General features: G+C 37.3%; 1 protein-coding gene across 6 annotated transcripts in view; it reads left to right on the forward strand.

Annotated features, from left to right (window-relative positions):
* APC (APC regulator of Wnt signaling pathway) overlaps nt 1-25,801 on the forward strand; it is a 143,578-nt gene that overhangs the window by 27,689 nt on the left and 90,088 nt on the right. For 5 of the 6 annotated variants that reach the window (XM_027100084.1, XM_027100070.1, XM_027100079.1 and 2 more), the window contains exon 2: nt 20,437-20,589. In XM_027100084.1, coding sequence (XP_026955885.1) covers nt 20,455-20,589 — 135 coding nt within the window. In that variant the 5' untranslated portion in view covers nt 20,437-20,454. Of the gene's footprint in view, nt 1-5,770; nt 5,868-20,436; nt 20,590-25,801 lie in introns of those variants that run through there. The other variant, XM_027100074.1, reaches the window with a different exon arrangement.

A 25,801-nucleotide genomic window follows, 5' to 3' on the forward strand; every position in this document is an offset into this window, starting at 1 on the left:
ATTCTGTGTATTTATTAGTCCCTATTGCTTTTCTTATGTTAATTGCTAATACATGACAAGGAAGCTTTTTGACAGGAAAAAGGAAGGTTTTTTTTCCTCTGTAAGCAAATGCCTCAATCTGTATAGCACACTGAATTAAAAGGCATTTCAAAATGGTCTCCCTATCATAGTGCAGTAGGAGCTTTGATAGCAGAAGCTAGAGTGGTGGGTGGTGCTTCGCAATCCTGCCAGCACCCACCAATGCCTGGACCTCATCCTCAGAGATTCTGACTTAATGGTGTTTTTAAAACTTCTCAAGCTCCTAAAGTGATTCTACTGTGCAGCCACCTAACCTCAGAAACTTAGCCCCAAGGCTGCGTCACATATTTTCACTTACAGGGCCTAGGGTTTTTATTTAAAGCATTCCATTTCCTCTGTAGAAAGTTATACTTTGTACTAATATTCATTAATCAGCATTTGCTCTACTATTATTCCTTGAGAGCATTGGGTCCCCTTTGGAGATTTATTTTAACTCATTCCTTCTACTAATACTTAATGAACACCTGTTACGTACAAAATACTATGGTATACACCATGAGACGTTCAAGATAAAATCAGGTGTGGCTCTTCCCTCGGATTCTTATAGTCAGGAATGGGAAAGGAGATGTACACACAGAGCTACAATGTGTTTGTGCCATAAAAGGAGGGAACAGTGGAGGGAAGAGGAGGGTGAGGAGTCTAGGAGTCTAGGTGGGATGGTAGATTACTTCATGGAAATGTATGTTTAAGCTGAATCTTGATTTGGACCAATAGAGCAATTAATAATCCGTTACTCATAAAACACATTTCATAGTGTATAAAGTTTGTTCACAGTTACACATTTGATCCTTATAACAGCTCTATAAAATAAGCCAAACAGTTATTCTCATTTTACAGATGAAAGAGTAGCCAAGTCTTAGGATAGTTAAGTAACATCCAGAGTCACAGAGCTACAAAATGAAAGACTCAGAACTTTAAACCTGATTCTTCAGTCTCCATATGCTGGAGCCTTCTACTGTACCACATTATAGTAAAGGCAGAAAGTTCTATGTCTAAGGTAAGTTTTAGAAATGGCTAAGTGAGGACTTCCCTGGTGGCACAGTGGTTAAGAATCCGTCTGCCAGTGCAGGGGACACGGGTTCGAGCCCTGGTCCTGGAAAATCCCATGTGCCGCGTACCAACTAAGCCTGTGCGCCACAGCTACTGAGCCTGCGCTCTAGAGCCTGTGAGCCACAGCTACTGAAGAGCACACACCTAGAGCCCATGCTTCGCGACAAGAGAAGCCGCCACAATGAGAAGCCGGCACATCACAACGAAGAGTAGCCCCTGCTTGCTGCAACTAGAGAAAGCCTGAGCACAGCTCGAAGACCCAACGCAGCCAAAAAATAAACAAATAAATAAATTTATTTTTTAAAAAAAGAAATGGCTAAGTGTTTAGTTTGATTGGACTGGTATTAGGATGCAAGTTCTGTAATAGTTGAAGATAAAGCTTTAGTGTGGTAGGCAGAATAATGGCTCCCTAAAGATGTCCAGTTCCTAATCCCTAGAACCTGTGAATATGTTAGATTATGTTACAAAGGGGAATTAAGGTTGCAGGTGGAATAAAGTTGCTAATGAGGTACCCTGGATAGCTGGATTATTGAGGTGGGCCAATGTAAGAATGGTTTTTAAGTCCTTAAAAGAGGGAAGAGAAGAACAAGATTCAGAGAAAGAGATAATGACAATAGAAGCAAAGTGACAGTGCTGCAAATTGAGAAGGACCCAGGCCACCACTGCTAGCTTTGAAGATGGAGGAAAGAGGCCTTGAACCAAGAATATAGTTGGTCTCTAGAGCCTGGAAAGGGCAAGAAAACAGATTCTCCCTTAGAGCCTCCTGAAAGAAGTAGAGCCCTGCAGACACCTTGATTTTAGCTCAGTGAGACCCATTTTGGACTTCTGAGCTACAAAACTGTAAGATAATAAATTTTGTTGTTTTAAGCCACTAAATTTGTGGTAATTTGTTATGGTGGCCATGGAAAACTTAATACCTGTAGAAAGCCTTTTAGCGTAGGCACTCTACAGTTAAACTCCAGACTATCTCACTTCCACTGTCAGTAACAGAAAGCCATGAAATGTTCTTGAGCAGGGGTGTAAAAATCTATTTTGATATTTGCTGATTAGAGAGGAGAAAGATTGGAGGGAAAAACACTAAGATTCTATTATTGGTGCTAGAAACATTTGAGAAACTTTTGCTTTTTGAGGTAACATAGAACACATCTATATGTCTGGCTTGTAGAAGACCATGTATATATCTCTCACTTAGTTTATACATCACTAAAAATCCAATTTCCATTGCAGCATTTCAGCTCCTTCCCATGTCCCATGAGAAGTATAGAAACAATGGGAGAATTGGTCTTTGGTCTCTGACCCACTTTATTCTGTTCTTAGGATTTTTTGTCATACCCTAACCCAGTATGAATCTGAAGACTGGAAGATTTTTAAATGAATTTGACCTTTATTTGGTTGCTTGGCACCTGGAGAACTTACACTAGCATGTGCTTTTATAATACATAATTATTATTTTTAAAGAAAAAACTTTCGTTGATCTCTTTGTAGGCATAAATCTATATTTTATTCTGCTATCAATGTATCTGAGGTCTCCAGTAAAGAAAGAGTTAAGTATTAAAGTACGAGTTGAGATCACTGAATTCAGAGCACTGATTTTAACTCATTTTATTCTAGTTGATATTGTTGCCCATATTCTTATCAGTTTTCAAAATCACAAGTCTTAAATTAAGCCTAAGAGGTTCATGTTAAAATAGAATGAAGGATTTAAGACTTTAAGAATCCTATTATTTCTATTGAGTCATCAATTTTTTTTAAGTTACAGAAGGTTCAGAGGTTGTTTATTTTTTTAAGGTGCACTATGTGTTCATATTTATAACATTTACTTACGAATATTTATTAAAAACAGTAAAGCTAATCATAATGAGCACAGATATTTGAAATCAGGGGCATGTTTGTCAGTACAGTCTTATAATAGCCTTAATGTACAATTTATTTCTATAGCAAATTTTGATCAGAAAATACTTTTAATGCATACATATGTATGTAGCCTGAATAATAACATTTTTATACAAATAGGGATGGCAGGAGCTTTATTCTGAGATACATATAAACCTAGTAGCACAAATTAATGCTTCAGTGACCTCCATTGTTTTCAAATTTGGTCTAAAACATTTTGATTGTATATGTTTTTAACTGTAGTTTTAAAAATAGCTAAGTGTATATGTGTGTATTTATTTATTTATTTATTTATTTATTTATTTATTTGCGGGACGCGGGCCTCTCACTGTTGTGGCCTCTCCCGTTGCGGAGCACAGGCTCCAGACGCGCAAGCTCAGCGGCCATCGCTCACGGGCCTAGCTGCTCCGCGGCATGTGGGATCCTCCCGGACTGGGGCACGAACCCGCGTCCCCTGCATCGGCAGGCGGACTCTCAACCACTGCGCCACCAGGGAAGCCCTAAGTATATTTTTAATACAAAATTCAAATCAAACTTTTGTGGAATCTGAGAAAACTGGTTTGAAAATTTTACTGAAAAAATTCAGTTGGCCATATTGTAAAATGTAGTTTTTAGATTGGCTTGCTTTTTAATTGATTTGAGTTTTATTGATCGGTGAACATATAATGGTCATAGCTTTCTTTAAAATTTTGTCATTTGAAACACTGTTACAACACATGTAATAAAATTTTAGAAAATATTTTGGCTACAAACTGGTATACTAAATAATAGCTTGAGTCATAGTCTGAGTCAAGAGTAATAGAGTTGTTTCTTAGGGTACTAAGAAGTTATTTTTAGGAGCTTCTAAAATGTATTCTTCCTTTCCAGAAGTTTTAGGCCTTATGAGAAATTATCTATTCAGAATTTGTCACAAATAGTTGATGACTGTATAAATAAGTCCTGTTCAATAAATCATGCACTTTCAGTAAGAGAATCTTGAAAGCCTTTTGTAAAACTAAGTCATCTTGACAAAAGGGATATTTAAGATAGAACCAAATTGATTTATGTTTCCTTTATTTCAAATATCAAGGGAAAGTGTTTCTAAATATATTTAAACTTTTATGTAATATATAATTTTTCTACTTACTAGTAAATTACTAGTAATATGTGATTCATGTTTGTTCATTTGTTCATTCAACAAATATTTAGGGGGTATTTGCTATATATTAGGCATTATAATACAGAGATAAAGAAAAAAATATCCAGAAGCAGAAAGGAAAAGCAGCAATCACTCCATAATCTCACCTTCCATGGATAACCACTGTGAACCATCCATCGTGTGTACATCTAGGAGCATTTTGCTATTTGTCTATTACTTTTCTAATTTATACCATTTTTAATAAAATGAAATTGCTCCAAGTGTGCTATTTAATAGCTTGCTTGCTGCTTTTCATGCTATTAATTTGAAAAATTAAAAGATTATAGTAAATACATTTCATTAAAAAACCTAAAGTTAAGTATCCTTTTAAATTTGAAATAGATCATGAAAACTGATTCCACCCCCATCCCCATTTAAACAGAATTTAAATCCACTTTAAATTCTTGGCAATTTGGATTTTGTCCTTCTAACTCATAAAAATTAGTAATTCAGGGACTTCCCTGGTGGTACAGTGGTTAAGAATCCACCTGCCAATGCAGGGGACACGGGTTCGAGCCTTGGTCTGGGAAGATCCCACATGCCGCAGAGCAACTAAGCCCGTGTGCCACAATTACTGAGCCTGCACTCTAGAGCCTGCGAGCCACAGCTACTGAGCCCACATGCCACAACTACTGAGCCCACATGCCACAACTACTGAAGCCCGCGTGCCTCGAGCCCGTGCTCCGCAACAAGAGAAGCCACGGCAATGAGAAGCCCACGCACTGCAACGAAGAGTAGCCCGCGCTCAGCAATGAAGACCCAGTGCAGTCAAAAATAAAATAAATTTATTTTAAAAAAATTAGTAATTCAAGCTTCACTTGGTTAAATTTAAGTGAAATGCAGAATTTGCATTAAAATATTTAAGTCTCAGATTAGTAGTGAATAACAGCATTTACTGTGTCAGGGTCTGCTCCAAATACTGCTTCCTATATATTAACTTCTCTATTCAACATTTCTACTCCCGTTTTGCAAGGGAAATGAAAGTGACTAAAGTCACACAGCTAGTAAGTGACGGGAGCAAAGATTCAGTCCAGACTGTGTGGCTCCATGATTCTGATCTCAACTACTCTACTTTACTGCCACCATAGCATTTCTGGAGACTGTATTTTTAATTCAAACACAGTTCCAGTGATTTACCTAACAAATCGGTGATACGTAATGTAAAATTATTCGTTTTAATACATTTAGTGAAATTCTTTTTCTCTGTGTTGCAAGCATGTAAATCTTAGCAAATAGCGAATGAGATGTAATTTATTACCCACCCACCGCCAGTATCTTGTGCTAATCTTCCTGCTCCGTGGGCCTCCCCCACCCCACCCGCATTATGCTTGTCTGCTTCCATCAGCTCCAGAGGGTTGCCCGGAGGTGAAGCCAGTGAGCACTAAGTGCCGGCTAGGGCTGGAGCCTTGGGGTGGGGTGGGGCGGGGCGGGGCGGGGCCCTATGTCCTGCTGCGGAGTGCGGAGTGCGGGTCGGGAGTGCGGGTCGGAAAGCGGAGCGTGAAGCAGCTGTGTAATCCGCTGGATGCGGACCAGGGCGCTCCCCTTTCCCGTCGGGGACCCTCCGATTGGCTGGGCGTGGGCACACGTGACCGACATGTGGCTGTATTGGCGCAGCCCGCCTGGGTGTCACTGGAGACGGAATGGAGGTGCTGCTGAGCTCGGAAATGGGGTAGGTGCTGGAGCTACGATGGCCCGGCTAGCTGCCGGGGGAGAAGGAGGCGATTTTCCCTTGCACTGTCTAAAGCCGATGGTCTTTCCTTGGCACAGAATCTGATGCCACATGCCAAGCGGGGAGGCAGGGGCGTCTCCCCCACCCCCCCACCATTGCAGCACAGGAGATGGATTTCCTGTGCTTCTGATCCAGGGTTTTTGACAGAAGAGGAAGAGGGGGGGAGGGGTAGGAGTGTTAAGGGGAGTCTGGTGAGAAAGAGCTGTTTTTGAAGCTAGAAGGAGGTTTTGTTTTTATAATGCATGTTGACAGAGTCGAGTGGAATAACAGTATCTAAGGAAACGGGTAGAGGACAACAAAGAATGGAGCATATTCATGGCGAGGAGCAAAAGCTTTAGCCCACTGAAAGGCTTCTTTTCCTCCCTGGCCACAAGGACACATGCAGTGGTAGCCAGGGGAGGGGTTACGAAGCTGCTGCTGATGGCTGTTATGAACCTAGTGGAAAGGGCTCCTTGGGAGAGGAGGAAGAGGTGGAGGCAGGTACTGCAGAGCTTCAGTGGTGGTTTTGGTTGATCCGTGAAATTTGGGTTACCAAAAGTGCCTGCTTTTGCAGTTCTAAGTGAACTGCCAGTGAATAGGGTGGCAAAGAGATACCAGTGTCTTTGTTAGTTTTAAGATGCAATGTAATGCCTTTTTGCAGATGACTGCAGCAGTGCTTTTCTCCCTCCCAGGCTGGAAAGATAACTGCAGAGGAATAAGAACCCTTGCAGCAATGCTGGTGGTAGAAGTCTATTTACAAAAAGCCATAGTTTATCATATCATTACAACCTGGATGGAAAGGATAACTTAGTTTTTTAAAGTAGGAAGAATATCAGGCTATGAATGTTTTGACAGTGGAATTTATCAGACACTTTGTATCACAAAAGAGATGCTCAAATTCTTTGCTTTAAATAAATCCTATAGGAAATCTTAATAAATTATGTATGAAGTAGTGGATCTATTCCTTTGTTAGTATAGCTTTATGCTATTAATTAGGTTACTCAAGAGTAAATCACTTTATAATGTAAATCACTTTGTGAAAAGTTACAGTGGTAAATTTTTCATAGGCTTAATATTTAAGGTCTGTGTTTATTAGGTAATTTTATATTACTCTGGTCAGTTTTAGATATCATTGAATAAAGTCTATAGGCAAATATTTCAAATTAAAGCAGTATGATTTTTCTTTTAGATGTATTTCTGTTTAGTGAATATTCATAAGATATACTCTTGATATAGACTTTTTCCGTTGCACTGTATTTTTGTTTCATTAAATGTCTAAAAACAAGTTTTCAGATTGAGTAGTTTTAAATGCCTTATCTTAATGCCTATTTATGGTAGCCAGCTTGTCACACCTCCCTACTCTCTGAACAGGGTGGCAGTGGCTTTGTAAAGCCCTCCAGGATCAATGTCTCTTAAGTAGTGTTTATGTAATAGAAAGTCTTGAAAGAACCTATAATTTTTGTTTCAGTGATTTTTTTCAAGATAATAAGGAATCGGACTTGAATAAAATTAGACTATGTAAAGTTTTCACTGATAAATAAGCGATTTTATTCTTTATTTTTAAAACTATTTTTGCTTTAAGAATTGTTTAGTTATGGGTATCAGGGTTTAGTTATGGGTATCAGTTATGGTATCAGTTACGATCTCTTTAAAATCTGATGGAAACTGTACCTAGAATTAAAGATGTTGCATTAAATTTTCAAGTGAAATTTATTTATTTATTTGTTTGTTTTTTGCAGTATATCCAAAATTTCCAGAAGATCCTTCAAGATACTTTTTCAATAATTTAAAAAATTTTTTCAAGTGAAATTTAATAGCTAATACCATTCATTTCTTTGAACTCCAATTGGTATAGTTTTTGAGAGTTTATGATTCTTATTTTTACATAAATTATTTTATGATTTAAACAGCTCAATGTAGCATTATTTTCATTTTAAACGTTAGATTATTCCTAATTGCATATGTTGTGACTTTATCCAAGGTCATGTATTGTATAAGGATGTAAAGAACATAAGTCTTCTATTTTGTTCTAACTCTATGAAACTATCATCTTATTAATCAACTTAAACTTCAACTAAACAGAACAGTATTAGATAGAGATATTTTTTGGAATTAAATAAGAAATAAAGAACTAAAGTAAGAAAAGTTGATTTCTTTCCCCTTGCATTATGAAATACCTAATATAAGACTGTACTGTTGGTCTTTGAAATTATTCATTGTTAATTGATATTGCCAGAATTGAGCTATTAAGGAGTTCAAAAGTTAAATATTCATAAGTAGGTCTATGAACTGAATCAAAGCTATTAATTGCAGTCTTTTCATGCATTGCTCTTTGGATTTTTATTTTACCATTTTTCTCTTTTTTTTTCCTAATTTCACATAATTTAACAGTCCTTTTATATTAAATGTTCTCTTTAATTTTGATCTCCGTCCTCTTTTTTTCTTTTTTTTTTTTTGGTACTACACTCTGGAATTTTACATAGCACATAAGATAGGATAGGGCAATATAATATAGAAAAGATGACTTGAGGAAATACATTGACTACACATTTGAGTACCTACTAAATGCCAGACCTATAAAGGTTCAGGAGAGTCAAATAAGACATGGAAACTAACCTCTAAGAAACTTACAATAGAACTGTGTGAAATATTATTGCTATTGCATTGAAAACACTGATTGCTTTGGCTACTCCTAGGATCTTTAAAGATTTATATCATCTAAAATGTCTTCTAACTGAAACAATGTGGTGGTTTGCTCTTTGAAACACCATGCCTTGTAAAATCTGCTTGGAATAGCAGATAATTCTGAAAAGCAAATTAGTTTTGAAGTACTAAGTGCCTTGAATGTAAAATGAGGTTAGATGAAGTGATTTCTAGATCTTCTAGTTCCAATAGTCAATAATCTGTGGTTCTTGATTTCTGTAAGTTCACCTCTTAGAAGGAAAGCTACCTAGACGGTTTCTTGTTTTGGTATAGGTGACATCTCATATGTTATATAATAGATACGTTCTTGAAAATTGTTTTTGTAAATCAAATCATGACGTCAGTCCATAAAAGGCAAGCCTTCTCCCCTTTATTCCCAGGCCCTATTCCCACTCCCCTTGTAGGCACTCATTCACATATGTTCTTAAATATGCGTTAATTCTTGTGAAATATTTAGCATTTTGTCTTTTTTATAGTTAATGAGGGTTTTTTAATTGTGGTAAAATATACATACATAAAATTTACCGGCTTAACCATTTTTATGTGTATATATAGTTCTGTGGCATTAAGTACATTCATATTGTTGTGAGTGTATCACAGTCCATCTCCAGATCTTTTTCACATTCCCCAACTGAAACTACCTGGTAAACACTAACTCTCCATTTTCTCCTTCCCCCCAATTCCTGGCAACCACCATTTTGTTTTCTTTCTCTATGAATTTGACTTCCCTAAGAACCTCATATAAGATACGTCTTCAGGTTTCATCCATGTTGCATGTGTCAGAATTTCCACCTTTTTTGAGGTGGAATAGTATTCCAGTGTATGTATACCACATTTTGTTTATGCATTCATTTTTCAATGGACACTTGGGTTGCTTCCACCTTTTGGCTTTTGTGAATAATGCTGCTCTGAACATGGATGCACAAATATCTGTTTGAGTTCCTACTTTCACTTCTTTGGGGGTATGTACCCAAATTTATGTTTTTAATTTACATAACTTCTGAACATTTTTAACTCGATACTGTTTTTAAGACCTGTTTTACTTTATGTCCATCTAGTTTGTCGTTCTAACTCTGCTATCTAATGTTCTGTAGTGTCTATCAGATGTGAAGGTCCTAGGTTTTTTCCAAATCTCTTTTACCACAAACTTTGCTATGGTGTACATCCTTGTATATGACTTCTTATAGACTATTTTAGTTACATATCAGTGTACAATAAATTACCCCAAATCGTAATGGCTTAAACAACAAATATTTATTACTTTAGAGTTTCTCTGGGGCAGAAATTCAAGAATATCTTAATTGGGTATATGGTTCAGAATCTCTCATGAAGTTACAGTTAAGATGTCAGCCAGGGCTACAGTCATCTGAAGGCTTGACTAGACTGGAAGATTCACTTCCTAGATGGCTCACTCACAGTCTGTTTCTCCTGACCATTGGCAGAAGGCCTCGCTTCTTTTCCATGGGTCTCCACAATGGGCTGCCTGAGAGTCTTCATGACATTGCAGCTGGCTTCCCCAGTGATTCCAGAGAGAAAGAGCAAGAAGAAAGCCATTTATGACATAGCCCATCACTTCTACCGTATTCTTTTTATTAGAAGTGAGTCACTAAGTCCAGCCCACACAAGAGGAGATGAATTAAGCTCCACTTTTGAAGGTATAAGGTCAAAGAAATTGTGGATCTGTTTTAAGATCACTACATAGTCAGTGAGATTTCACTGAAATTTATTCTTTGGAGAGGGATCACTGGATCATAGGGCATTTTTCGTATTGCTGTTGTAACAAATTATCTCAAATTTAGTGTTTAAAACAACCCAGATTTATTATCTTGCAACCCTGGAGATCAGAATTCGGAAATGGTTTACATTGGACCAAAATCATAACAGCAGCAGTGCTGTACTTCCTTCAGAGGTTATCTGGAGAATCCATTTCCTTCCTTTTCTCCAGCTTCTAGAGTCTAACTGCATTCCTTGACTCATGGCCTCTTCCTCCATCTTTGTGCGAGCAGCACAATAAATCTTTCTTTGACTCCGACCCCCTTTCCGTCTTCACATATCCTTCTCTGACTCTGACTTTTCTGTCTCCTTCTTATAAAATCCTGTGATTGGGCTTCCCTGGTGGCGCGGTGGTTGAGAGTCCGCCTGCCGATGTAGGGGACACAGGTTCGTGCCCCGGTCCGGGAAGATCCCACATGCCGCGGAGCGGCTGGGCCCGTGAGCCATGGCCGCTGAGCCTGCGCGTCCAGAGCCTGTGCTCCGCAACGGGAGAGGCCACAACAGTGAGAGGCCCGCATACCCCAAAAGAAAAAACCAAAAACAAAAAAAAACCCTGGGATTACAGTAAGTCCACCCATATAATCCAGGAAAATTTGCCCATATTAAGATCCTTTACTTGTTCACATCTGCAAAGTCCCTTTAGCCTTGTAAGGTAACATATTCACTGGTCTCCAGGATTAGGACATGGACATGTTTGTGGGGCCACTGTTCTGTCTACTATAGGCATACACATACAGGTCTTCATTTGTTTTCAGACATACACATACAGTTCCTTCTTTTAAGCTGAAGTGGTTTTTTTAAAGTTGTATTTTTGTGAATGAATGTTACTTTTTGGAGTAAATTCAGATTTTCATTTACCAGATTTGTTTATAATATGGTATACAATGGTGACTAAGATAGTAAGCAGATATCAATGAAGAATATTGAAATATATATTCCACTAGCTATTTTTAGATTCTTGGTTTTATTATCATTAATTAATTGATAAATTACCTGTCAGTATATTAGCTACTTCTGACATTGTTTATAATAGAAACTGAGAAACATTAAAGCAACGTGACTTTGTACCTTTTAGTCTTGTTATCGTATCATTTCTGTGGGTACTCTATCCAAATCTCATCTTCTTTACACTGTGAAGATAGCTAGCCACAATGTAGCTCCAGTCCATATTTGTGCCCTTACCTCCAATTTTCTCAGCAAGGTGTGACTCCCATAGACTCTATATCAATCTTTTGAACCCAGACTTGCCTCTGAATTGTAGGTAAGTTGTATCTTAGCATGGGTCCCCTGTAAGTCAGAATCTTGAGATTCTGAGAATCTTGAGGCCTTGTGCGAAATACTTGCTTTGGGAAGTGATCCAGGAACAGGAGTAGTGGCTTAGAAAGTGTTAAATAGTGAAGAGGGACAGCCAGTATGTGTTCTCAAGTTGGTCACCGCTTTGGATAATTGGGAAAGTCCTGAAAGCTGGGACTTTTAAAGAAGCCATATAAAATTGTCCATCTAAAGAAAAGAATTATATTTACTAGCTCCCATTCCCCTTTAGTCAAGGATTGTCCCATCAAGTGTTCATTCTTTTATAGGCTGTATATGCATGAATGCTGGTGACCCACACTGGGTTGTCACTGAGACTAGAACAGAAAACAAAAGGATACCTGTCAGCCGTTGTGCTGTCAGTTTATATCTTGCAGTGAGCTGATTGATGCGGCAATGACTAGAGTTAAAGTGAGCCAAGAGAATGTAAGATGAGACACAAACGTCTGATTTATTTGTGTATGGATCCTATTTCCCCTTCCTACTGGAATACTACCCATTTGCTGTTAATAAGATACTTGAGAATAAGGAACATGTCAATTTATCTTTTCCCTGGTGGTGTAGAGCTGCTGTGACAGAGTACTACACACTCATGGCTTAAAATCATAGAAATGTATTCTGTCACAGTTCTGGAGGCTGGAAGTACAAAATCAGAGCGTCAGCAAAGTTGATTCCTTTTGGAGACTCTGAGAGAGCATCTGTTCCATGCCTTTCTCCCTAGCTTGCGGTGGTTGCTGGCAGTCTTCGGCATTCCTTGGTTTGCAGCTGCCTCACTCCAGTCTCTGCCTCCATTGTCACTTGGTGTTTTTCCTGTGTCTCTGTGTCTCTGTGTTCATTTCCTCACTTGGCCTTGTTTTAAGTGTACCAATCATCGGATTTAGGGCCCACCCTAATCCAGTAAGACTTTATCTTAACTTGATTACAGCTGCAAAGGCCCTGTTTCCAAACGAGGTCACTTTTCACAGGTACCAGAGATTAGCTACCTGTGACTCAATGTATCATTTTGGGAAACACAATTCAACCCACAAAAATCTCCTTATAATATTTGCACGGTGTCTTGTGAATAATAAGTTCTCAGATGTTTGTTGATTTGAATCGCATAGAGAGAAATCCATCATCTTACTCTTTTAATGGGAAAGTCATCCTGGACATTCTCTGAATTTGTGCCCTCTTTTTTCTCTTCTTTGCTCTCCATGGCTGTTTATTCTTGCATGTATTTATCTTTTTGTGGCTGTCACTGAGTAAAGCATTTTGGGAATTACAAAAGCTAAGTATTAGATACAAACCTTGTCTTAAAGGTAGAAAACAAAACTTGCCAAAGTAAAGTGGAATAATTAGAGAACAGTTAAGCCAAGTTGTATAGTATTTACTGTACAATCAGCAGGAAGACTCATTACTGGCTGTAGGAGACAGGAAGGTTTTATGTAAGGCAACAGAATTGGGCCTTAAAGGGTAGCAAAGCAGAGGGGAAAAGGATGGGGCATTCAAAAAAGGAGATGAATTATGAGCAGAAGTACAAAATAGTTTGTATGGAATGGTGAAGAGGGAATTACTTAAGGAGAAGGGTTATACTGGAACTTAATAGAAAATAAGTTTGGAACATAGACTGGTATCGGGTACACCAGGTCATGAAAGCCATGTAGAGGTAGTATTACATGGTCTTAGGAGCATGAGCATTGGGAACAAATATGAGTTTGAATCCTGGCTTAGCCACATGATCTGTGTTTTTACGAAAATTATTTGCCATTTTGAAGTCCCAGCTTCCTTAACTCTAAAATGGGAAGTGATACCTACCTCACAGTTGAGAAGATTAAATTACATATATATTAATATATGGTACTTACTGTATTACATGACATGCAATAAATGGTAGGCTTTCTAAATTTCACCTGTCAAGTACAAAAATTTAACAGATATGCAGAGGATTTAAATAATATGCTACAGTCAATAAATAGGTATATAACTTTGAGAACTTTGTACACTTTTCCCTTTTCTTAAATTTCAGTGAGATAGTTAAAAAAGTTAGTCATGTTCTTGACTACAAGGCAAACCTTAAAAAATTCAAAATGGTAGCATTTGTAAGCAACAATCTCCAATCAATCTAATAAACAATAAATCAATGGCAATAGAAGGATGACTCACAAGTCATCTTATACACCTAATAATTGAGAAGAATCTTTTAAGTATCCCTGAGTCAAAGAGGAAATCAATATTAAAATTATAAATTATCAAGAAATAGAGACGGAAACATTTTATACTAAAACCTATGAAACATGGCTAAAGCTGTGTGGAGAAGAAAATTAGTACCTTAGGAACTTCCTGGTGGTGCAGTGGTTAAGAATCCGCCTGCCAATGCACAGCACACGGGTTCAAGCCCTGGCCCGGGAAGATCCCACATGCTGCAGAGCAACTAAGCCCATGTGCCACAACTACTGAGCCTGCGCTCTAGAGCCCGTGAGCCACAATTACTGAGCCCATGTGCCACAGCGACTGAAGCCCACGCGCCTAGAGCCTGTGCCCCTGCAACAAGAGAAGCCACCACAATGAGAAGCCTGCACGCTGCAACCAAGAGTAGCCCGCGCTGGCTGCAACTAGAGAAAGCCTGCGTGCAGCAACAAAGACCCCACGCAGCCAAAAATAAATAAATAAAATAAATACATTTATAAAAAACAAAAGGTTGGAATACTTTGTTCCTCAAATGTTTGGTAGAAGGTGTCTGTAAAACCATTTGGATCTGGTATTTTTTGTGTTAGGAGAAGGAAAGGGGAAATATTTAACTACTGCTCCAGTTTTTCAATGTTGCAGAACTTTTAAGATTTTCTTTTTCTTCGAGTCAGTTCCCCCCACCTTTGAGTTTTGTTCATTTTAAATGTTTGGGCTCTTCTCTCTCTTTAATCATAATCAGTCTTTTCAAAAAACCAACTTTTTGCTCTGATCTTCAAACTTTACACAAAGATATACAATGAAAAGAAAAACTTCTTCTCAGCAGACCTGAGACCGTTTTTTCCAGAGGCAATGACTGTACTTTTGTATATCCTTTCAATGACATTTTTATCTTTATACAATCCTTTTATTTTTTACTAGAACAAGATGGACAGTATGAGACATAGTGATCTGTACTCTTTTTTTGTTTTCTCCCCCTTTTTTCAGTTTGTTTTTACATCAACCTCATTCTTTTTAATGCCAGTGTAATGTTCCACTGCATGGATGTATCCTATTTATTTAAAAGTAGTTAAGCTTTTATACCAAGTAAAAACTTTCGCATTTGTTTAAAGGAACCTAAGAACCCAATCTGTCACTCCTAGTCTAGTAATAGACATCATCACTTCAGAGCTCCAACAGGCCCTCCATGTGCCTTACCCATTAACTAATCAGGTAAAATTAAAATGTTCATTTGCTCCATAATAGCCTTCTTGGAAGCAGGTATATTCCATTTAAGTATCTTTAGTTAAAAACAGAACTGTTTCCATGATTTAAATGCCACGTAATGTTCTTAAACATTTAAATCCCTGTTTCTTTTGTAATTTACCCTGTTGTGTAGTATAAGGAAAGGTGCAGTTTTGTCAGTTTCCTCATGGCTGTCCAGTTTCCGTTGCCGTTTATTTAAAGTTCATCTTTTTGCGTGTGTTTGAGATTGCTACCTTTATTATGACTAAATTTACATATATTTACTTATGGAATTTTAAAAAATGTGTTCCCAGGCTTCCCTGGTGGCGCAGTGGTTGAGAGTCCGCCCGCCGATGCAGGGGACACGGGTTCGTGCCCCGGTCCAGGAAGATCCCACATGCCGCGGAGCGGCTGGGCCTGTGAGCCATGGCCACTGAGCCTGCGCGTCCGGAGCCTGTGCTCCACAACGGGAGAGGCCACAACAGTGAGAGGCCCGCGTACTGCCAAAAAAAAAAAAAAAATGTGTTCCCTTGGTTGATCTATTCATCTGCCAATATCATAGCTTTTTTTTTTCTTTTAAATTTTATTTATTTTTTGGCTAGATTGGGTCTTCATTGCTGCGCACAGGCTTTCTCTAGTTGTGGCGAGTGAGGGCTACTCTTCATTGCAGTGTGCAGGTTTCTCATTGTGGTGGCTTCTCTTGCTGTGGAACACGGGCTCTAGGCGTGCAGGCTTCAGTAGCTGCAGCACGTGGACTCAGTAGTTGTGGCACACGGGCTTCAGTAGTTGTGACATGCGAGCTCAGTAGTTGTGGCTCTTGGGCTCTAGAGCGCAGGCTTAGTAGTTGTGACGCACGGGCTTAGTCGCTCCGCGGCATGTGGGATCTTCCTGGACCAGGGCTCGAACCCATGTCCCCTGCATTGGCAGGAGGATTCTTAACCACTGCACCACCAGGGAAGTCCTATTATGGCTTTTTAAAGCCTTTTTATTTTTAAATAACTTTGGACTTACAAAAGAGTTGGAAAAATAATTGAGAGTTCCCATGTACCCTTCACTTAGCTTCTCCTAATGTTAACATCTTACATATCCATAGTATAATGATCAGAACTAAGAAATTAACTTACTGTACAGTACAGTTGACTTCATACTATGTTATTTATAATGGCTTTGTACAGTAATTTAATATGTGGTAGGTGTACTCCTGCTCTTTTTTCATGTTTTCCCTTTTTTGCTTGTTCTTTTCAGTTTTCTAGCTGCAGAAAACAAAATAAAAACCAGTCTTATATAATATTTGTATTGGGACCATGTAAAATTTATAAATTAACTTAGGGAGAAATGACATCTTTATGATACTGAATCTTTATGTACACAAACAAGGTATGTCTTTCCATTTGTTGAAATGTACCTTTGTGTCTTTCAGAAGCATTTTATAGTTTTCTCATAATATGTTTTGAACTCTTTGTTCAGTTCATGCCTGTGCTTTTTTTGTTTTGGTTTTGGTTTTTTGGGGTTTTTTGCCTGTGTTTTTTTATTATAAATAAGATCTTTTCTTCCATTTCATCTTCTACCTGGTTTTTCTTTACACATACAAAGGAAAGGTTTCTGTATATTTTGTACTACACTAAATTACTAGACTATCTTGTTGTGGTAATATTTAGTTGATTCTTTTGGTTTCTCTTTACACATATAAAGGAAAGGTTTCTGTATATTTTGTACTACACTAAATTACTAGACTATCTTGTTGTGGTAATATTTAGTTGATTCTTTTGGATATTCTAGGTATATAATTATATCATCTGCCAATAGTATTCCTTTCTAATTTCATTCTTTAATTGTGTTGACTGGTACAATGAGTAAGAGTGGTAAAAATGGGCTTTCCCTTAGTTTAGGAATATAGTATACCCAGTGTTTCCATATTCTGTGGTACTGGCTTTGGGCTGCTATATATTGTGTTTAAAAAAAAAAAAGTGTCCTATTATATTGAGTATTTTCAACAAAACTGGACATTGAATTTGTAAAGCATCTTTTCATCACCTTTGGCATGATAATATTTTTCTTCTGTGTAGACCTATTAATATGTTGAATAATGTCGATTTTATAATAGTGATTTTTGTTGTAAATTTTAGATTTTCCATCTCTTTTTGTTGTTAGTTTTGATAAATTACATTTTCTAGTAAATTATCTATTTCATTTAGTTTTCAAATTTATTTACATAGAATTGAGCAAAGTAGTCTTTTATGACTCTTTCGGTTTCTTCTTTCTATTGGTATTTTCCTCTTTTTTCATTACCATCAACAGTACTGGCAAATACATCTTTTTTTTTTAATTCATTAAAACAAAACAATAGGGCTTCCCTGGTGGTGCAGTGCTTGGGGGTCCACCTGCCGATTCAGGGGATGCGGGTTCGTGCCCCAGTCCGTGAAGATCCCACATGCCGCGGAGCGGCTGGGCCCGTGACCATAGCCGCTGGGCCTGCGCATCTGCGTCCGGAGCTTGTGCTCCGCAACGGGAGAGGCTGCAGCAGTGAGAGGCCCGCGTACCACAAAAACAAACAAATAATAAAAGCAGTTTAACTAATTTTTTAAAAAGTGATCCCAAACTTCTTAAATTATAATAAAGAATCCTTCATATTTGATTCTAATTGCATCCTTCAGACTTAATTTTAATTGCCTGCCTAAACTTTTCTGCCTCCTTGCATTAATTTCTTAGGATACTGGTAAATTTGTTTTCCAGTCAACATTTGGATAAAAATCTAAATAACAGTCCTTTTGCTTTCTTCTCCCCTACCCTACTCTTAAGGGGTGAGGATCTCTTTACTGGGTATCCTTACTGAAAAACAAATTTAGATCTTTGTATATTCTCAGTAGCGTGAAAGATTCAGAGTTTTTCCCCATTTCATGTGATAAATTTTGATATTTTTAATGATGCTGAGTGACTTTCATTTGAGATATATTTGGTATGAAATTCATGTGATTGTATAAAAGGCATTCTAAAATAAATTAATGAGTTCTTAAATTTTTCAGTAAGCAGTTTTGACTTAGGGATGGCTGCAACATCCTGCAAGGGTATAAGGCAAAGTATTACTCCATGAAACGTCTTATTTTTCCTGTAAAATTGTATCAAAGCACCCTGCTTTCTAAAGCAGAAGTGACTTAAATGATTTGATTCTGGAGGGGGGAAAAAAGGTGATCAAAATTTTTTTTTAAATATTTATTTATTTATTTGGCTGCGCTGGGCCTCAGTTGCAGCATGCGGGATCTATTTCCCTGACCAGGGATCGAACCCGGACCCCCTGCATTGAGAGTGTGGAGTCTTAACCACTGGACCACCAGGGAAGTCCCATGATCAAATGTTTTAATTGTCCATCTGAAGGGCTGAATTCTTTTCCCTCCAGTGAAGAGCACTTTTAGTAGTCTCGTGTTCATTTTGCCCATCTGGTTCTTTTTGTGATTGTGTGAGGTTATAACCTCTGTGTCTTAGCATACTTCTGTGTACTTTGCTCTTTCTCTGTGTTATTACCTTTTCTCTTATTTTATTGTTTTAGTGGAAAATTACCTGTTAGGATTTTATTTGAAATGAAGAATTTTAGGGCTTACATTAAAATTCTGACAGTATTTTAGTCAGACCCCCACTTCTGTCACATGGTTTTTAATGTGCTACCTCTTTCCAGACCTGCTTATTAGTGGTATGGTGTAAAACAGATAAGTGACCCCACCTATGAATTTCTCCCTTGTTTTTGAGACATCTCTGTCTTTTTTAAGAGGGTGAATTATTCTTCACCTCTTGTCCATTGGTTGGGGGACTGGGGCTTACAACAATAGATCAACAGTAGGTCTTACTAAGGAAGTTATCTTTCAAGTGTATTTTCGTAATATAACTTACACAGCACTTTTATTTTTAGACCCTCCTTTTGTTTCTTAATTCTAACAGTATCCCTGTAAATTATATTAGAACAGGTAGTAAATGTCCACTGTACAAATGGTGAAGTGAATTTCAATGAAGGGGCAAAGGTAAAAACAGGACCAAGACTGAAATTAAGACCCAGATCTCCAAATACAAGTCATTCTTTTCAGCAGTAAAGACTTTTGTGAGTGATCCCTACCTCCCAGGATTCCGTTTTCCTCCTCAGGAATCAGTGGGTTGCACCAGGTTTATCATTGACTCTAGCCATTCGTGAACAGACGAGACTTGAGTCCCTTGATTTCCCTTGTTAGGGACCTTCCAGTTGCTGAACCCCCAATATTGTCATGACTAGCCAGTGTTATAATTTGTCTGCCTTATTTTGTGTAGTGGATTTTTATTACAGAAACATTTTTTTTAATGTCCAGATCTTTAAGTATTGCTTGAGTACAAACTTTGTTATACTTTTTAGCTTTTAAATATAGGTAGAATTTTATTTATTCCTAAGTGAGTTTGGGATTAAACTAAAAAGAGAATCTGGGTCTTTGAAACTTGGTTAGTCTGAAGGTAACTCCTAGCATTCTCTAATTCTTCAGGCCAAGGACCTCTTATTGCCTGGCTATCTTCTATATCTTTCTTTTCTCCCCTCTTCTTTCATAGTCTTGTAATTAACAGCCAGGCTCTTCTTCACTTCTCTTTGACAGTCTCTACTCCTGAAGTCATCAGTTTTCTTTAAGTGTCTTTCAGCCTCAGTCTGAACACAGTGGGTCCCAAGATGCATATGCCATAGCATGGCCTGTTATATTCATCCTTTTGGATGAATGTATTAGAATTTATACTAGTAATTATTATCATCTTTCTATCCAAAAGATTTGAAGTCTCAATCTGAACTTCTCCCTTGTGTCCATTTTGTTAATGACTGCCTTTTTAATGACGCCTTCTTGGAACTTCATACTTCCCTATGGATAATGTTTGAGACTAGCCTTTTATCAAATGAAAAGTGGTAGAATGCAATACCTAATCTCATTAATCCATTCTGGCTTTAAAATTATGTGACTATTGGAAAAAATCCAGAAATAAATTAATATTACCAATATAAATAAATTTCTTATCAATGATTATATTTCCTAAGTCTTGCCATTTAAAATATCTTTAAAACCTTCTAAAAAATTCTAACCTGATAGAAATCTCATCCACCTGTGAAAAGACAAATGTTTTCAAACACTACTGAAGTTCTCTTCTATTTTAGCCCTATCTGTCTTTCATTAAGACCCCAGTATTTCATCCTCTTAGAAAGATGCTGCTACTTGCACAATATTGTTTTGAGATGGAAACTACTACATAAACACAATTCTTCTTATTAAGTGTCTCCAGGGTTTTATTTATCCCTTTCTTTGTAAACAAGCAGCCACTATATTTTTAGTAGTGAATTTCAAAATCCTTTTTAACCTTATAGGTCCAAGGGTAGCCAAGGATGGCTGCAGCTTCATATGATCAGTTGTTAAAGCAAGTTGAGGCACTGAAGATGGAGAACTCAAATCTTCGACAAGAGCTAGAAGATAATTCCAATCATCTTACAAAACTGGAAACTGAGGCATCTAATATGAAGGTATCAAGACTGTGACTTTTAATTGTAGTTTATCCATTTTTATTCAGTACTCCTTTCTGTAAACTTGGCATTAGACACTTCACTTACTTAAAAGTGTGTTGTAAGTTAAGCAGTAATATGTAAACTCTTTCTTGCAAAAGTTAACATTTATATTTTTAAACAAAATGTTTTGAATTCATCCAGCAAATCATATAAAGAAAATGATTGTAAAACCCCAATGACTCATTAGTTAGTTCTTAGTTATTTTTAAGCTTAAAAATAAAAGGCCAACTTAACCGTCACTATAGTGAGGGTGGGTATTCTGTGTAATTCATAGAAACTAGCCTCACAACCTTAGAATATATCTCAAGTATTAAATATTGCCATCATCCCCAACTGTCTCAGATCTTGTCTTCACTTAAGTGCTGCAATGATAGATGATCAAGAAAATCAGGGTGCCCTAGTGGGAAGAGTCCTGAACTGAAAGTCAGTACCTGGTCCTGTTCCTGGTTTTGCCATAAGCTAATCTACATACTCTAGGGTACCCTTCTAGAAGTTGCCTTATTTGGAAAATACAGTCATTGCACTAGCATAGATGATTTCCATGACACCTTCACGCCCTGAAATTGGTTTCCCAAATAACATTGAAAAGCTGTGATAACCTCCATGACAAGTTATAAAATATTAAGTCTGCACTGGGGAAAATATGTTCTAATTTCAAAATAATTAAGGTTAAAACTTTAACTGTTTTAATTTCCAGCTACTTAGGCAGATTCTCCTCTTGCTGAATTTAATAACTTTATAGAATTGGAGATTCAACAAAACTGTTACCTCCTTCTCTTTTAAAAAATTCTTCCTGCTACGTGTTGTTTCTGTGCCTTGGCTATTTTAACCATCTGGGTTTCTGACCCCTTCTTCCTGTCTGCTCACTACTCTTATTCCGTATTCATTTCCTAGTCTCTTCTAGTTCTTTTTCCATGCATTTTGAGGTCTCCCTTATTCTTCAAGCTTCTGTATATCACTGAACTATTTTTGCTCCTCTTTTACTTTTGTATTCATTATCATAACAGTTCAGCCTTTTACTCATATGAGCTTTTCTTTTTCTTTCTTTCTCTTCTTTCTCTTTCTTTCTTTTTCTTTCTTTTTCTCTCTTTCTTTTTTTCTCTCTCTCTCTTTTTCTTTCTCTCCCTCCCTCCCTCCCTCCCTATGTATCTATAAATCTTTTCCACTCTAATTGCCTATTTCTATGGCAGTAGCAATTGACAGATCTCCAAGATACCTACCTCAAGTCCTTTTGGAGATTAAGTAGACTATAAAGAAATATTTTTTCTCACCACAGACTTCGGGTGACCTTAAAAACAGCTGACTCAATTACCTACTAGGTTAAAAAAGTATAGTCTGGTATTTTAACACAGATCAACATAATATATCTAAAATTATTGTACATGGCATGTGGTTTTAAAAGTTTAAAGATAAAAAACTTAAAATTCCCAGCAGGACTACTCTTTCATCTACTTCAGAAGTATACTTAGTAGGGAATTCTTCCTGGCATGCCTATCTCAATGTCTCTTTTGTAGTGCAGAATTCTGAGGTCCCTTTTAAAAGTTGTTGGGTTTTTTTTTTAAACTACTTGAGCAAATTCAAAATTCATTTTTGGGAAACATTTTAACCTATCTTTAGATCCATCTCCATGTTGAAATGGAATGTCTCTCAGAATAACAATACAAGTCAGACCCTTAAATTTCTACAGTGGAATATCAGGGTGACCTCTTAGCCATGTGGTATAATATACATCATGAATATTACTATTTAATATTAAATACTAATTAAATACTAATATTGTCTGAATTCAACTGTGAATTGATTATTACTCAGCAAGTGCTTTTACAGACATCCTTGCTAAGCCATCCACGTATTTCTTCAGGATTGGGTGTATGTTATCATAGCAGTTACGACCTTGTACTGAAATTATTTATGTATCTCTCCTTTTAAGAGGCTTTATGTATGGCGTTAAAGAATAGGAACCATGACCTGTTTATTTTGTCTTAGAATATCGAGTTGTGAAAAGCCACTTGGAAGCATTGGTACTTCTTACACTGGATTAAAGTTAATCCAAAACAATGGTTATTTCTCAAAAAATCACTTATTAGACTTTGGAATACATCATATGATCTTGAATTATGTTTACTGATCATTAACATATTTACTCTATGGAAGGCAAGGTGTGTCTCCTCCAACTAGATATCTCAGGATTTCTGAAGTTTATGCAGTAGTACCATCTAGTGGCAAAAGAGAATACTGCTTTGCTATTGATTACATGTCATTGATACTATAAAAATATTTTGTGTGTGTGTGTCAGGAAAGTATGTGTACAACAGTTAGGGAAATGTGAACACTGTATATTTGAGCATATTAAGGAAATGCTTATTTTTTAGGTATAATGATGGCATTGTGGTTGTGTTTAGAAAGAATCCCTGTGTAAATATACATATCGATTTTTTATTTTTTATTTATTTATTTTTTTTGCGGTACACGGGCCTCTCACTATTGTGGCCTCTCCTGTTGCGGAGCACAGGCTCCGGACGCGCAGGCTCAGCGGCCATGGCTCACGGGCCCAGCCGCTCCGCAGCATGTGGGATCTTCCCGGACCGGGGCACGAACTCGTGTCCCCTGCATCGGCAGGCGGACTCTCATCCACTGCGCCACCAGGGAAGCCCGTATATCGAATTTTTTTACAGAAGAAACAGTGTGTCTGAGATTTGTTTTTCAGATAAATTTGGGTTGTAGGGGAAAGGAGAAAATGGTTATGGGTATAGATGAACGAAGCCCATGAGTTGATAGTTACTGAAGTAAGATGTGAGGATACATAGGAGTTTGTTATATTGTTCTCTACATTTATGTATATACTTGACATTTCTGTAATTAAAATACAGATTTTGTGGGATTTAGATCAGATAAATGCAGCAATTACAGCTAAACTTAAGAGAAATTATGTACTATATTTTTTACTCCAGGGCTAGAAATGAACGTGATTTACTTTAAAATGGTGAGCATAGCAACAAGGTAAATATGGTGTGTTGTGAAGCATTTAAACTGAGATATGGCATGGTATAGAAAAAATTATCTTTAGGTAAAATATTAATCAACTATTATTATCTTTTTTGTATTTTAGCAAAATGAAATATTTATAACTTGCTCTGTAAACTATAAAACCATACATGGAAAGCATCTTTTATTTTCAGAGTATAAGAAAAAATGAGAAGTAGAAATTCAAATTGGCACATTTCATAATTTATTTTGAAGATTTAATTACCAAGTGTACTTTTATCTGGTAATGAAAAGAATAAATAACTATGATATATTGAGAAAAACAGAAGTGAGTCAAGCAGAAACCCCCTTGAAATGACACAGTTGATCTTTGATAAATATTTCCTATTTACTGATATGATCACAGCATATTTTGTCTCTAATAATTAAGTCTCTGATGTTTTTAAAATCTTAAAAAGTTTTTTAAAATAATGTGATCATGTAATGTAACTAAGTAATTTTTTAAAACCAAACTTCCAGAGCCATGGCCGCTGAGCCTGCGCATCCGGAGCCTGTACTCAGCAACGGGAGACGCCACAACAGTGAGAGGCCCACGTACCGCAAAAAAAAAAAAAAAAAAAAAACTTCCAGAATTTATAAAGAGAAATGAATATTCTCTCCTTTAAAATTTACATATTAATTTAAAAAGCTGTCGTTTCTCAAAACATTTTTTTGAAGTATTTTATTTGGAATTGCTTTGTAGTTGTGTTGCATTTTCTCTTAAACACTCTGAAATTGAGGACTTCTTTAAGGTTGTATGCAGCATGCAGCCCCAGGCAATCATTCAGTACTACTGCAGCAACTAGAATACACTGGACAAAAAATTAAAATCATACTTTTAAAGACATTGGAGAACTGTGAAATCATCAAGGACTGTATTAACTAAAATTCCTAAGAGGAAAGAGCCCTTTCTAGATGAGCTGAGATCACTGGTAATTTTCTTCCCCAGGGGTATTTGCTATTTCTAGGGACAGACTGATAATTCATCACTGGCACAGGACTCTACTGGAGGAAAGAAACTGTTGGAGGTCTTGACAAACACATGGGCAGATGTGAAGTATTGACATTTAGAGGAGCTCCAAATGCATGGCTAGTTTTCCCAAATTTTCTCAAAATGCATGGGGCATTGGCTGAGTCTTGCTGGGGGGATGGACTGTGGAGGCAGGATGTTAGGAGGCCATGTCCTGCTAGAGGAATACTCGTACAACAGGTCTCCTCAGTTTAAGTGTAGAGGAGAGAGACATTCAAGGAACTTGGCAAACCAAATCAGATATGAAGTTCACTTAAACTGCACCTGCAACCTATTTTCAGCTATTGAATGAAGGAAATCAGACCCCAGTGGTGGAAAGGGCAAACTCTTTGAGGCAAAATCTGATCTGAAGTCTTTATTATTCTTGTATACATAATGACTAGCATGCAGTTAAAAGTTACAAGAAATACAAAGAAATAGGAAAATGACTGCTAATCAAAAGAACAAATAGAAAATAGAAGCAAATCCCAAGATGATCCATGTGTTGTAATTAGTAGTCAAAGATTTTAACATAATTTAAATGTTTTGAGAAAAAAGAAAAGGTTGGGGCTTCCCTGGTGGCGCAGTGGTTGAGAGTCCGCCTGCCGATGCAGGGGACACAGGTTCGTGCCCCGGTCCGGGAAGATCCCACATTCTGCGGAGCGGCTGGGCCCGTGAACCATGGCCGCTGAGCCTGTGTGTCCGGAGCCTGTGCTCCGCAACGGGAGAGGCCACAACAGTGAGAGGCCCACGTACCGCAAAAAAAGAAAAGAAAAGGTTGGATTAAATGGATGAAAAATCAGAAAATCTCGACAGAGATTTGGAATCTGTAATTAAGAAGAGTCATATAGATATTCTATAACTGAAATATTTTTGACATTAACTTATTGGATGGGCTTGGTCACAGGTTAAACACAGGATTAATGAACTAGTGAGAAGATAGAATTAGTGAACATGTAGAAAGGTCAATAGAAAAATATCCAAACTGAAGCACAGAAGAGGAAGAAAAATGGAAAACAAAAAGTATGTAAGAGTCACGAGGGACACAGGCAAATAGGTAAAAGCAAATATAATTGAAGTCTTAGAAGGGGCAAAAGTAATATTTAAAGATGTAGTAGCTGAGAATTAATGTAAAGC

This window comes from Aethalodelphis obliquidens, unplaced genomic scaffold (genome assembly GCF_003676395.1).
Source record: "Aethalodelphis obliquidens isolate GAN/ISIS:26980383/991018 unplaced genomic scaffold, ASM367639v1 scaffold4, whole genome shotgun sequence".
Lineage (NCBI taxonomy): Eukaryota > Metazoa > Chordata > Mammalia > Artiodactyla > Delphinidae > Aethalodelphis > Aethalodelphis obliquidens.